Genomic DNA, 14806 nt, shown 5'->3' with positions numbered 1-14806 from the left:
AAAAGGGCTGTGCTTTGCCAAGGCGATTCCTTTTCAGAGACAGGGTCTGCTCTAGGCCACCAGTCCCTCCCTGGTGCCTGGCCAGCTGTAGCCAGTGAATGGCAGAGAATTTCCAAAGTGCCCCTTGGTTACAGGCTTCATCTTGTGGATATGCACCACTTCATAGTTAACAGGAAACCCACTCTGCCCTCAGGAATAAGTACACCCCTCTGTCTTACACTCAAAACTTGTGCTTTCCTGAGCCCTCTGCTCCAGCCAGGTCAGACCTCTGCTGCTTCCTGCTCACACCACGCTCGTGGCTGCATCAGGCCTTTGCTTATGTTGTTTTTCCACCTACATTGTCTTCTTCACCTTTGCTTTATCTAATCATTGAGAATATAAGTTCACACATGATGTGGACATCCATTACCTCCTTTTGTCTTCCAAATACCTCTGGAGGTTATCATGGCAGGGAATATATATTATCCTCATTTTACTGGTCATTAGCTAAGTTCATGGAGGTCAAATGACTTGCCCAGGGTCACACAGTAAGAAGGGAAACTGACTTGAGCCCAGGTCATCAGACGCCTTCTCTAGTACTCATCTCAGTTAGCCATACTACCAGGACAGACCCAGGCTGCCATAATTCATGGTGTCTGCAGATCTGTTTCATGGTCATAACCCACATGACCTGTCTTCTGCCCACTTCTCCATCTTTATTTGCCTCCCTCGCCTCACTCCCTGTGCTCTGGCCCCTTGGTCTTCTCACTGTTTCTCTTTCATGCTGAGCTCATTCCTTCTTCAGAGCCTTTGTGCTTGCTGCTCTTTTCCCATCTGCTGGCTGCTGGTTATTCTACTTTCAGCTTGAGGGTATCTCCCCCATGCTGCCTCCCCTGATCCCCGTGGCTCTCCCTCCACTTCCTGCCACTTTTTATCTTGTTATCCTAGTCCGCTGGTCGGCAAACTGCGGCTTGCGAGCTATCTGCGGCTCTTTGGCCCTTTGAGTGTGGCTCTTCCACAAAATACCACGTGTGGGCGCTACCTCGATAAGGAATGTACCTACCTATATAGTTTAAGTTTAAAAAATTTGGCTCTCAAAAGAAATTTAAATCGTTGTACTGTTGATATTTGGCTCTGAGATTGATGAGTTTGCCGACCACTGATTTTCTTGCATAGTATTTAACACTAGTTTAAATGATCTTTTAAACTTTTGTCTCCCCTACTATAAGAAACATCATGATAGAAGAAATCCTGTCCAGTTCAAGAGCTGTATCTGGGGTCTGACACTGCCCCAATATTCAGTAAGTGTTTGTTGAATGAATGAATACAGTGGGGTCTCTCTAACACTGCCTCTCTCCACAGGCTGGCTGCACGCATCATGTGGCGGGTGGAGAGAGAGGGCACTGGGCTTACAGAAGGCTGCCTGGTCTCTGTGGACGAGCTGCAGAACCATGTGGAGAACTTCGAGGAGGAGGAGCAGAAGCAGCTGTGGGTGGATGTGGACACTTTCCTGCAGTACTGGCTGCCCCAGAGCCAGCAGTTCAGCATGCAGTACATCTCGCACATCTTTGGTGTGGTATGGTTTCTTGTAAAGTGGGGGTAGGACTGTCCAACAAAAAAGTGTTCGGATGCTGCCAGGCCAGAGTGGGGAGGAGGGGCCAAGAGAAGAACTGGAGGGAGACAGTGCCCTAAAGTGGACAACTGTCATCCTGTCCTCTGTCTTTCTGGGCTTGCTTACTCTGAGGTCATTCCTGCACAAACTGTTATCTCTGAATGGTAGATTTGGACGGTATTTTACGTCTTGTTTATTGTACATCCTGTATTTTCTTCCTCCCATATTGAAAACAAAGACCCAATTACTATCCTTTCTGGCTTACTAGTCACTTTGAAAATAAGGTCCTTCTTTTTCCCAGATCTGATGGGCAGGATAACTGGGAGCCTGAGTAGTGGGAATGGAAGCCAGAGAGGAGAGGGTCTTTCCTTGGAGCAAAAAGCCAGGCCTCTTGCAACCTAGAAAGTGCAGGAAGTGGGGGTGGCAGCCTGAGGATCAGCAGGCCTGGGGCTGTGGGAGTGGATGTCTTCTATCTGGCAGGCCCAGTACCATCTGGGGTGTTGGTGAAATGCCGAAGAGGAGGGTTATTGTAATAACAACAACAGCATGGTCACAACCAACATCTCTTGAGTCCTTACCTTGCGCCAATGCTTCTATAATAAAGTTCTTCAGAGATACAGATCTATCTATCTATCTATCTATCTATCTATCTATCTATCTATCTATCTATCTATCTATCTATCATCTATCTATCTATCTATCTATCATCTATCTATCATCAATCTATCTATCATCTATCTCACAACAAGGGAGAAGGACATTTATTTTAATGATTAGCTCTTGAGATTGTGGAGGCCGGTTAATTCAAAATCTTCTGACACATCAGCAGGCAAGACACTCAAAAAAGAGTTGCAGTTCAAGTCCAAAGGCTGACTCCTGGCAGAATTCCTTCTTGCTCTGGGGAAGTCAGTCTTTGTTCTACTAAATAAATGCAAGAGGTCGCCTACATTGTGCAGGCTAATTTGCTTTACTCAAAATCTACCAATTTAAAGGCTAATCTATTTAAAAAACACCTTCACAGAAACATACAGAATAATGTTTGACAAAATATGTGGGCATTGCAGCTCAGCCAAGCTGACATAAAATTAAACATCACAGCTTCACATGTATTATTTTATGCAATCTTTACAACACAAGGTGAAGCTCATGCTTTGGACATTTCTAGTTTAATTTTTATTTATTAATTTTAGAGATTGAAAGGAAAAGAGAGAGAGAAATTAATTTGTTGTTTCACTTATTTATGCATTCATTGTTTGATTCTTATATGTGCCCTGACCAAGGATCGAACCTGAAACCTTGGTGTATCGGAATGACTCTCTAACCAACTGAGCTACTTGGCCAGGGCTAACATTCCTATATTATAAATAGAAAGGCTAGGCCCAGAGAGGTTATGTGACTTCCAAAGACCATGGAAGGGCTAGAAGCAGTCTGCTTTGTGCCAGTTGCTACTCTTAGCAGTTAGGCTCAACAAGCTTGGGGTAAATGGGTATCATAGACCCACTGTGGGTATATCCAAGGTGACCTGGGGACAACAGCCACAGGATGGCATAATAACCAAAGTGTAGAATGTTCCAGCCCATAGAGACCACTTAGTCCAACTTACTCAACCTACAGATGGGAAAACTGGGACTCAGAGAAGAAATTTGACTAAGGTAACACAGCTTGTAAGTGGCACTGACAGGCCTCACGTACTTGCTGAATGACCAATGAGATTGAATGGAGAAAGTGACAGTCCTCCAATACCTACAACAAATAGCTATGTGCTATACACATCAATATACATATATACATGTGTATTGAATTATGTATTTATGTATATTATTTATATATAAAGCAGAAATTTCTGTGCACTTGTTAATGTATTCTAGGTTATATTTATCTTATACATTTTCATGTCCTGATAACAGATATTTAGAATCTGTTTCTATAAAGAACTACTTATTTTTAAGGACAAGGAAATAAACCAAGTTCCATATAAGTAAGAACCAACTTGATTTGCCTTGGGGTCAGAGATAAATGGTCCACTCATCCGAGTTTAAAATTGTGAACAAGTATAAAATATCCAGCAGACACAAATAATAAAAAAGAGATGTCAATTTTATCTTATGAGCAGCTATAGGAGCTGAAGGTGGGTAGGCAAAGAAAGTAAAAAGCAGGGGACACACACACACACACACCCACACACACACACACCCATTAAGGCAGAGTAGTGCCTGGAGAGACAAACCAAATAGATTCTGGGGAAGACTTGTGTGAGACCCAGATACAGGAAAGAGAGAGACTTTCAGAACCAACATTTCCATCTTTGGCCTTTTTAGAATATAGCTACCAAAAACTTTCAAGATGGTGTTGCATTTTAGCAAATGTGGGACTCTCATACGGAACTAATCTTTTTTTTTTAAGGTGAGAGAAGAGGAGATAGTGAGACACCCACATGCGCCCTGACCAGGATTCACCTGGCAACTCCATCTGAGGCCAGTGCTCAAGTACTGAGCTATTTTTAGCTATCCTCAGTTCTCAGAGCCTCACTCAAACCAACTGAGCCACTGGCTGCAGGAGGGGAAGAGGAAGAGAAGGGAGAGAGGAATCAGGGGGAAAGCAAATAGTTCCTTCTCCTGTGTGCTCTGACTGGGAATTGATCCCAGGATGTCGATAGGCCAGGCCGATGCTCTATCCACTGAGCCAGGGCCCCATGGAACTAATCCTGAGGGTCATCTGGAATCACACAGACACTAGGAGACTGTTTTGCTTCCAGAATCTCTAAGCATTTCCAGGATGAGACTAGGTTTTTTATATATTTTTGTAAAAGCTTACAATAGTTAGGATGGTGTTCTGTCCCTAGTCTGTGTTTTTAGCTGACTCTTTCATCTTTTCCTCTGGGTAGATTAACTGCAATGGTTTCACACTCAGTGACCAGAGAGGCCTGCAGGCAGTGGGCGTGGGTATCTTCCCCAACCTGGGTCTGGTGAACCACGACTGTTGGCCCAACTGTACCGTCATATTTAACAATGGCAAGTGAGTATGTCTTTCACTGTGGGTGGTGTGATGGGGATGGGGAGACCTTATGGTGTGTTTTCCATTTGACTTAAGCCAAAGGTAAACTGTTGAACCTGAGCTAGCATGAATTTCAAATAGAAAGAAAGAGAAATTTCATTCTAGAATAATTGTGGCTGGGAGAGAGGTAATGAGGATAGCAAAGAATTCCCCATGGTTAACTTCAGAGGCTTTGTTTCTTTCTTCATATATATATATAATTTTTTAAGATTTTATTTACTCACTTTTAGAGAAAGAGAAGAGAGAAAGAGAGAGAGAGAGAGAGAGAGAAGTGGTGAGGAGCAAGAAGCATCAACTCCCATATGTGTCTTGACCAGAGAGGCTTTGTTTCTTAAGATTACTTAGATATGTTAGATAAACCTCTAATTACTATTTTAAAACTTAATGCCTTGGTTTACCTATCTAGAGCTCATTACAAAACATCATAAACTGAAAAGATACTTGGCAGAAGCATATATTAGTCAAGGTCTCAGCAAAAATCAGAAGGCACACTCATCATTTACCTGAAAATAATTTAATAAAAGGACAATTTATAGAAGTGTGGGTAGCATTTAAGCAACTAACAAAGAATGGTGAGGTGTCTAGGGTCTAGCAACAGCATAAAACTATTATGACCTCTAGACCTAGAAGGGCCAATTGAAGAAGTATTGTTTTTGTAGTTGGTGAGAGCCATGGCCATAGGAGACCCTTTCCTCCCCCTCCCCCAACAGCCTGACTCTGCCTGTAGAGAAACCAGATGCTCTTGGAACCATGGTGAGGCAGAGAGATCCAGGAGACTAAACACTGTCACCTCTCTTTATACATCTTCTGATCTCCTCCCATTAACCAAACCCCAACCAGAAGTGAGAGGGCAAAGGAAATTAGGTGATGAAATCCTCAGAGGTCAGTTAGCTACCCTCCCCCACTCCAAGAAAGCACAGATGGGACAGAAGGGTAAAGAATGGTATTTAGGGGTGGGGCACAAACGGAGAAGAGTCAGCACACAGGATGAGCCCCAGTTGTCCATGGATCAGGCTGGGGGGATTTAGGGAAGTGAGGCCCGAGCAATATTGCTTTTGCTCTTAGAGCCAAGCTATTATACATGTACAATTTGACTCTGAGCCATCAATAATGAGCAGGTTTCCCCGCCAAAACTTCTTAGAAACCAAGACAATGGTTTCTGGTTCTTGGCCAACAATCAAGCCTAAGTCCCAATATAGCAGGGATTCTGATTTCCCTTTTCCTTCCTGTTTTTGGAAGCAAGGGTCCACATGACACAAGGCCCTTAAGCACTTGAGAAAGTCACTCAAGACAGGGAAGTTTATTTTGAATCTAGATCCAGATGATTACCTTTTTGTTGCCAGAACAAGCTGGGATTTGTGTTGCCCATATGCCCTTCAGCCAATTTCACTAGAGACAAGGACTGAGTGGGTATAAGAATGTCCTTTATTTCATATTGCAGCAGTTCTGAGAAGACAGGGGACTAACATTCAAAAAAACCAAAAAACTGTCTTAACAATCTCAGTTGCTCAGCCCATAAATATCTTGGGAAGATTAGTGATTCCCTACTAAATGTTGGTTAGTCAGCAGGAGGGAGCAGGAAACGGGAACTCTGGGCACAGGACTGTCCTCCAGCAGGTTCTGTGTGTCAGAGGAGCTTTAGATAAACTGGGCATCTTTGTTCTCATCTTCAGCATTCCGGTCATCCTGTGTTCCTGGGAACTCGCCTGTGGAGCTATTTCTATTTTTCCAGAGGGATACAAAGCAAACACTATAGAATTAATGAGTCAGGAGTTTAAAGCTCCTGTACCCCGAACACACAAATCAAGTTCCCTCTTTTTCTAACAGCTAGGGACAGGGCACAGAGCAAGGGCTTTCTTTGTTTAAAGCTTATTACCTACAATTACAAGTATATGTACACATTGGCTATTCTAAGACACTTCAGTAAGATTCTCTATTCCTTAATTAATTATAACTGAAATGCGTTAATCATCATTCAAACAAACATCAGTGAACTAGAGACTAGAGTTCTAACTTTTACGTCCCCTTATCATTTCCACAGTGTTTATGTTTCTCTTCCTAAGCCTCTTGGGGTCACTGGCCTTGACTTTGACTTCATGGAATCCTCTTGGAGGGGAGGAATATTGTCCAGGGTTAGCCAGGTTGGTAGAGAGGATCAAGTTCAGCCACATATGAGGCTGGGCTGTTTTTTCTGGATACAATGGTGACTCGCTACATATAACATCAGCAGGTACCTGGGAAACCTTTTTCAGATCATTTCCACTGTCCACTCTGGCTTCTATGCATCCACTGATTTTGAGCAGCCACGTTTTACCCAGGCTTCTTGGTTGCTGAGCAAGAGAAGGTGACTTTTCACTCACTGTCTAACTGCCTGCCATAGTGGAAAGAATACTGGTCATGATGTTAGGGCCCCAATTCTAACCCCAACAATTTTTACCTATAACCTGTGTGACTTAACCAGTATCCACTTACAGTTCAAACTCTCCATGAGATAGACATCAAAAGACGCAACACGTCTTTGTCCAAGATGCTCGTTAGAGTGATATTAATAGCTTTCCATACTTTTTTTTTTTTAGCATTCTACTTTTAAATGCATTGTCTTATAAATCTTATTGATAGGTTATAGATGAGAACACTGAGGCCTGGGGAAGAGAAGTCACTTGTCCAGGGCTATGTACTTTTGAACTCAGAACTACTCATTTCAAATCCAGTGAACTTTTCACTATACTAGGTTACATCTTTTCCAGTGAGTCCAGCTCTAGGGGCTGGGGTAGAAGTTGTTGTTTTGGCCAAAGCTTTGATTGCATAACTTGAAATTCTGGGCAGTCTTGCTAGCTGTGCAGGATCAGTCACTGGCAATGATTTCCGTTTGGGTGTCTGTTTTGTCTTTCAGTCATGAGGCAGTGAAGTCCATGTTTCATACCCAGATGAGGTGGGTCAGTTCTGGCAAACTTCCCTGCTCCTCTGACCCACCTCCCTCACTTGCCTGGTTTGCTGGGGCCACCTCTTCCCAAGATCCCGTGGCTGCTGTCTGCAACGTCTGCCTGCACCCCAGAGTCTCGTCTTTTTTGAATGCTGTATTCTTAATGCATTTAAATTAATCATTTAGTTTTTCACCTGCCCATCACCTAACGTGCCTTTTTGGTACATTGCTTTCTTTCTTTGCCTCTTTCACTCCTTACTTCTCACGTTCCTTCAATATTAAAGTGTGACAGTCCCTTCTGGTTCCCGTCATCTTGGCAAAACCCCATGTTGTCCCTCTAAACCCTGTTTACCATGACATGAGGACTACTGATATCACTGATCTACTAAAGAACTATGTGTTATAATCTTCAACTGCTCACCCAGACTGGGTTCTGAAAATCACACCCATATCTGTGATATTTTGATAATTATTATTCATAGTATTCTATTTACTGCTTTTGGCCAACTATGAATAAGTGGGTTAGGTTAGATTTTACTTTTGACTTTTCTTAATTACAACCAAATGGCCCCAGACGGGTCTTTTTCTCAAGCTGTAAATACTTGAAATGCTCTTTTGACTTAGAACAAAATGCTGTGTGGGAGTTTGGGCTTTGGGAATGCAGAGGGGAGAGGTGTATGCACCTGAGTCTCTGTTGGCATGCATTGCATGTGACTTTGAATGCTTCACATCATCTTCTGGGCATTTTGTTCCACATCGGTAGAGCAAAGGTCAAGATGAGAGCATCTCTAGGGACCTTCCCAATTTCTACAAGAAATACTTAAATTAATTGCCTACTTGTGGCTCAATTGGCTGAACTATAAAATTGCAGAACATTAAGGATGGAAGGAATCTGGGGTCCAGAATACAGTGGTAGTCACTATTCATTCCCTGATCCCCAATTCCAAATTATGTAAATGGGGTATGCATATATGCATTTTTCATATTTAAATGACATTAATTTAATTTGGTTTTGAAAATTCTCTAATATTATTGAAATAATTTGAGATACTCTGAGACCTTGTATGAGCCAGCTTAACCATGATAAGAAGTAAAGCTACTGGAAATCCTAACTCAGTGGCCATTGAATCACTGTTGAATGGGGATATGTTACTATTGTGAACTGCCTCTGTAAAAGGGGTGGGTGGGGTTAGCATGCTTACTTACCCAACCAGGACCAGACGCCAGAGATCCCCACTCAACACTGGCTCAGATATTGCTTACATGGGATTATTTAGGACATTAGTAGAGTCCTAAAATAAAGGGCTTTGGTACACCACACTTCCCATGCATCGCAGACTCAGGAGGCAGACTGAAATCATCGGCTTAGACCCATATGATGTAGAAAGGCATGAATGGCAATGTGAGTCTATCCCGGACCCTGTTGCCAAAGTGCTGTGGGACCTTTGGGGAGGTTACGTCACCTCCCTGGGCAGCAGTGTCCTCATTTGTGAAATGAGGAGGTTGATTCCCTGTAGCTCAGACATATTAGGGTTCCAAGCAGAGCTGTGAGTAGAATCCCTGGGCCCTTCCCTCCTCCCTCTTTTCTCTCATCACTTCAGGACCAGCTGGTGCAAAAAATTGGGAGAGGGGAGAAAGAAAAGAAGGAACAAAAGGTGAATGAGAACTTAGCTTTTTCCAGGTGCCATACGAGTTGTTTATATATATATTATCATATTTATTTGGTATGTCTGTGGACTCCACTTTGGGAGAAGGCTTTTTAACCTTAAGTGGTCAACTCTGATACCTGGACACACATGTCTCTGCTGTTTAGTAGCTACTTGCTCAAATGTTACTTCAGAGCACATGGAAGGGGGATGCCTTTGAATGGGACCCTCCTGGGGTGCTGAAATCTTGTCCTGCCTTTCACTCAAGTGTCTGACAACCTCCCTGGGAGGTTAAAGAAATGACCAAGGACTTCTTTGCAGATGCTCTGCCCAGATTCTGCATCCTGCCACTCACTCTCTGGGTGATGGTTTCCCACGGGGTAGGGAGGCCCCAGAATCCTGGGGAGATTTAGGAGCATTGCTTTGGATCCAGCTTGCAGGGCTCACCACTTGTTTTCTGTAGTTTCTGGCCTTGTGCATGATAGAGAAGTCCACAGGCTGATCTCAGCTTGTTTGGCCAACCTGGGTGTCAGTTCTGTAGTGCACTTCTGTCTTCAGCACATTCTGTATTGGTTACATGGTAAAGTGGGTCGTACTGTAGGTAATTGGAAAGGTCAGGTCTAGGCTAGAAGGGGATTGAAATGCCATCTGCTCTTGCTAACCACCTTCAACCAAAAAGCCCTGTCCCTCGATAAACACAAAATGAACAGTGCAGCAGATTAACAGAGCCAGCCATTGTTTGCTGCCAAGGATCTCTTGAATAAGTCTCCTTGCACAATGTAGGCCTGAACCACTGGGGTGAGGTGAGAAGGGCATATAGTTAGACACAGACTAGGCCAAGATAGTGGGTAACTGAATGCGTGTGCTTCTGAGGAAGCAGTCCTCAAACTAAGCAGAAATGACTATTGAGTCTTCTCTTGTTTGAGTTTTCATCTCATTATCATTTCTCCCTTCCTTCATTAGCAATCTGTAGCTGAATGTACAGGGGTAATTGCGGGCATGGGAGCTTTGTATGGTTTTAATATCAAGACTGGTCCTCTACCTGTAATCTACTTGAGTGGATTTCAGAGCAATTTACAGAACGGAGAAGATTTGATTATTATAATAGTACAGCAGAATTATCCAGAACACTGTCTGTTAGGTTCCATCTCCCCTTTTTGGAGGGAGTGGGAGTTTTCCCAAGAGTTAGTGGAAGTCATTGCCTTTGAGACTCAACTCCTTGAAACTTGAAGAGCACAGATGCCACTCTGATGCCACGAGTTTGATTTACTCTTTCCCTTTGCCCAGAATCGAGCTCCGGGCCCTGGGCAAGATCTCCGAAGGAGAAGAGCTGACAGTGTCCTACATTGACTTCCTTAATGTCAGCGAAGAGCGCAAGAAGCAGCTGAAGAAGCAGTACTACTTTGACTGCACCTGTGAGCACTGCCAGAAAGGGCTGAAGGACGACCTCTTCCTGGGGGTGAAGGACGACCCAAAGGTACACACAGCCCTGTGGTAGGGGTGGCTGAAGCCACCTCTGCAGGAGCCAGGCATATATGGATTCCGCAGCATTAGTTTCTAGAGGACTAGCCCGTTGCACTTAGGAAGGCTGTGTGCGGTGGTGGACAGAGCACTGCTGGTAGGTCCCAACTAGTGTTTAGGTACCACTATTTGCTAGGTTTTTGAGTTTGGGAGCATTACTCAGTTTTCTCATTTGTAAAATAGGAATGATGGCAACCACTACAAGGGGTTGTTATGAGTACTAAAGAAAATAATATATGTAAAGGGTGTGGCATATAGGGTAGACACTCAGTACATTTTAGTCTTCATCTTGCCCCTTTGCAAGCTTTCCTGGCCTGGGGCCTTTCATAGCTGCAAGAGGGACATGCAAAATTGGGTCAAGACAGATGGGAGACCGAGGAAAGAGCCTGATCTTCATCTAAAAGGAGGATTGTTTTTTGGGGAGCAAATGCTCATCATCCCATTTCTTTTTGGTATTTTAGTGAAGGCTCTCCCATACAACAATGTAAGCACCAAATGTAAATAAAGCTGCTGAGCTCAATTTTCAATAATAAAAAAAAACTAGACTAGAGAACTGGTAAATAAAATATTCTAGCTTCAAACAGTGAAAAATTCCACAGCTACTATATGTGGTGATACACACACACACACACACATATATGAAAATATCCATAATCTACTGAGTGAAAATAAAACAGAATAGAGAGGATTTTCCAAGATGGCAATGGAGTAGGTGGATGTTCCAACTGCCACTTCCCAGGACCAAATTGGATTACAACTTAATTTAAGAACAATTATCTTGAAAAACCAACTTCGGACTAAACGAAAAGGTGTCTATAAATAAGGATCACAGAAGAAGCCACACCAATATTGGTAGGAAGGGCAGAGATGCGGAAAGGGCTGCCTTGCTCCTAGGAGCAATGGGGTCCGAAGAGACTCTTATTGTGGGGAGGGTTGTCTGAGAGGTGTGGGTCCTAAGCCCCAGGCCAGGAGCTCCAGCCTAGAGATCTACAGCCTAAAAGAGACATCAATATAGCATTTGGAAGTGAAAAGAGCCAGGTTTCTGTCTGTGAGAAAGAGATGGAACTCTCGGAGATGCAGGCTCCGTCTTAAAGGAACAGTGCAGAAAATTACAGCCACTTACCCGGGGCTCCAGTAAAGGGAGAGCTGAGAAGCCTAGAGTGCATGAAGAGAGTGTAAAGTTGGAGGCTCAGGGAGAGACACTGTGGGGGACAGCCACTGGAACCCCTGTGCTGAATTATTCTCCAATACTACAGTCATCATCTGTCTTGGGTGGAACAGTCTCCTCTGAGTGGCATCAGCCTGGGAAAAGCAATGACTCAGCCCTCAAGAGTCCCTCCTACCCCAGTCCTGGTGATTGGGTCATTCTGAGAAGCCAGGAAGCAGAGGTCACATCAGTGACTCAGTTTTCTGGTGTTGAGGCCAGAGTTTTCCCCCCACACACTCCTGAGTCTAAGACTGGTGGTTCTGCCTCATGGGAGGCTCAGTAGAAACTGTTCAGAGTGTGGGAAGACCACACCTCTGGGTCTCATAGGCCACACCCACTGAGGTCTATAAAAAAAGTCTGGACAGACTGACACTTGGGCCAAGGGGCAGAGCCACACCCACCATCCTTCCTATTGCCTGAATTGCTGCAGGCTCTAGACTCTACTAGAGTTTTTTTTTTTAGTGGCCAAGCCCAACAAGCAGCCAGGAGACAGAGGGAGGAACTCATCTGCAGGAGGCAGGACTCAGGAACCTTGGCCTTTTAAGAGGACCTTCCCCTAGGCCCAGTGTGGGTGAAAGCCAGCCTAGGTGTGCAGCTTGGTATTTCCACTAGCATCTAGGCCAGCAGAGGCAGCCAGAAACTCTGGATTGCTCGTAGCTCCAAGAAGGTTGCTGGGGGCCAGACATGGGCAATGTCTCCCATTGGTCTGCACTGGGTTCCTGCCAGGGAGGCCCAGGGCTGGTACATCCAGTGGCCAACTGCAGAGAGCATTGGTTCAAGACCTAAAAACCCTTGCTAGAGTGGTATCCTAGGGAAGAGCTCCTCACACCTGGCCCAGCTGAGGCAAGTTCCACTCTCTGTGATCGGCATGGGCAGAGAGGCTCATGTGCACTGGATAGGATGGAGCTTCACAATAAGCCAGCCTGGGCGCTGGATATCCTGCCCTGATGGGCTAGATTCCATATGAGGAAGGGAGAGAGCTTGGTGCATGGACATTTAAAGTGTGGGTCCCTGTGAGCCTGTTGTTGGATCTGGTTGAGGGGCTGGGCTTAGCCACTTTCTTGGGGGGGGGAGGAGAGCACAGTCAGCCCCAGAAGAGGACCCTCTCAGTCTTCCTCCCTGAGACCAGGGTCTCACCAGCTGTAAGAACTTCTGCAGAGGGGACTGTCAATCCCACTCGATCTGAACCTGATGCTCACCTTGTCGGAGAGAAATAAAATTTGAGTATCCAGTAGGCACTGAGGGATTAGGCTCTGGAGTAGGGGCCACAGTCCCCATACTAATCTCTTGACCAAAAGACAGCTGAAGCAGAGGGTCTCACTAACATTGTATTCCCAATGTCAGCTGCCCTAATCCAACAAGCTTGAAACCTGTAGAGGGGTTGGTTCAGTGAGGCCAGTCTGAGCCCACACTACAATCTTTCTACAGAAGACTCTGTTGGAAGCCAGGCAGCTGTAAGAGGGGGTGGAGCAACTGAAAAGTGGAGACAAATCTTTTGTTTTCTTTTGTTTTGTTTTGTATTTTTCTGAAGTTGGAAACGGAGAGGCAGTCAGACAGACTCCCACATGTGCCCGACTGGGATCCACCCGGCATGCCCACCAAGGGGAGATGCTCTGCTCATCTGGGGCATTGCTCTGTTGCGACCAGAGCCATTCTAGTGCCTGAGGCAGAGGCCATAGAGCCATCCCCAGCACCCAGGCCAACTTTGCTCCAATGGAGCCTCGGCTGCGGGAGAGGAAGAGAGAGACAGAGAGGAAGGAGAAGGGGAGGGGTGGAGAAGCAGATGTGTGCTTCTCCTGTGTGCCCTGGCTGGGAATTGAACCCGGGACTCCTGCATGCCAGACCGATGCTCTACCACTGAGCCAACCAGCCAGGGCATGGAGACAAATCTTATGGAGATTGTGGCTTTTACAAAACTGCTGTCATCTCTAAGCAAGAGGAAGCTGATTTTTATACATGTATTGGCCCTTCCCACACTACCCAGGCACAGAAAATGCAGACACAAACAGTGAAAAAATAAATAGCTGCAGACAGGTAGCCCACAGCGGGTTACAAACAACAGCTGATGCCAACCCAAAAAGATCTAGAACCAACACAACTGGTAGTGGGTTGCAGACAGCACCAACCCTAGATTCAGCTACCTATACAAGCAGCACACCCAAAGGAGGAGTCTAGCATGCACCAGAAACTGTGGAGAATAAATATGCCCAACAGGACAGACATTGCATAGTGTGTAAAAAACATGATCAAGGTTGACCCTTAGAGCCAGCCAGCCTGAATATATAACCATACCAAAAAAAGGACCAGCTGCATTCAATACTCACATACACCAGGAGAGAAAATAGTACCCTCAGGAAGCATTCCTAGAAGCAGCAAGATGATGATGGAGTAGGTGGACATTCCAACTTTCACCTCCTAGAACCAAAGTGGATTACAACTTAATTTTAAGAACAATCATCTGGAAAAAACAACTTTGGACTAAACCAAAAGGAATTTATAACCAAAGATCATCGAAGAAGCCACATTGAGACTGGTAGGAAAAGTGGAAATGTGGAGGGGGCTGCCTAGCTCCTGGGAGCGAGCGGCAACCCGGAGGGACTTGCATGGTGGAAGGGAAGTTTCCCGGAGACAGGAGGGTCCTGGTCCCCAGGACTGAAGCCCTAGCTTGTAGCACCAGAGCCTAGAAGAGGCGTACGAACAGTATTTAGCTGCAAAACAAGCCACGATACTGTTTGCGAGAAAGAGACAGATTTCTCAGACCCAGGATTTGTCTTAAAGGGACCACATAGAAAACCTGTTTCACAACCATTCATCTGGGGCTCTGGGGACAGGGTGAGATGAGAGAACTGGAGTAGCAGGAAGAG

At 44.9% G+C, this 14806-nt stretch overlaps 1 protein-coding gene across 2 annotated transcripts in view; it reads left to right on the top strand.

Annotated features, from left to right (window-relative positions):
* Positions 1 to 14806, top strand: part of SMYD1 (SET and MYND domain containing 1) — a 54064-nt gene that overhangs the window by 20134 nt on the left and 19124 nt on the right. Inside the window, exons 3-6 of one of the 2 annotated variants that reach the window (XM_066377747.1) lie at positions 1342 to 1555; positions 4476 to 4606; positions 7539 to 7577; positions 10502 to 10691. In XM_066377747.1, coding sequence (XP_066233844.1) covers positions 1342 to 1555; positions 4476 to 4606; positions 7539 to 7577; positions 10502 to 10691 — 574 coding nt within the window. The remainder of the gene's footprint in view (positions 1 to 1341; positions 1556 to 4475; positions 4607 to 7538; positions 7578 to 10501; positions 10692 to 14806) is intronic. The other variant, XM_066377748.1, reaches the window with a different exon arrangement.

Source organism: Saccopteryx leptura, chromosome 3 (genome assembly GCF_036850995.1).
Source record: "Saccopteryx leptura isolate mSacLep1 chromosome 3, mSacLep1_pri_phased_curated, whole genome shotgun sequence".
NCBI classification, from domain to species: Eukaryota; Metazoa; Chordata; class Mammalia; order Chiroptera; family Emballonuridae; genus Saccopteryx; species Saccopteryx leptura.
The sequence above is the reverse complement of the archived record's forward strand: the minus strand, read 5'-3'. Positions and strand labels throughout refer to the sequence as shown.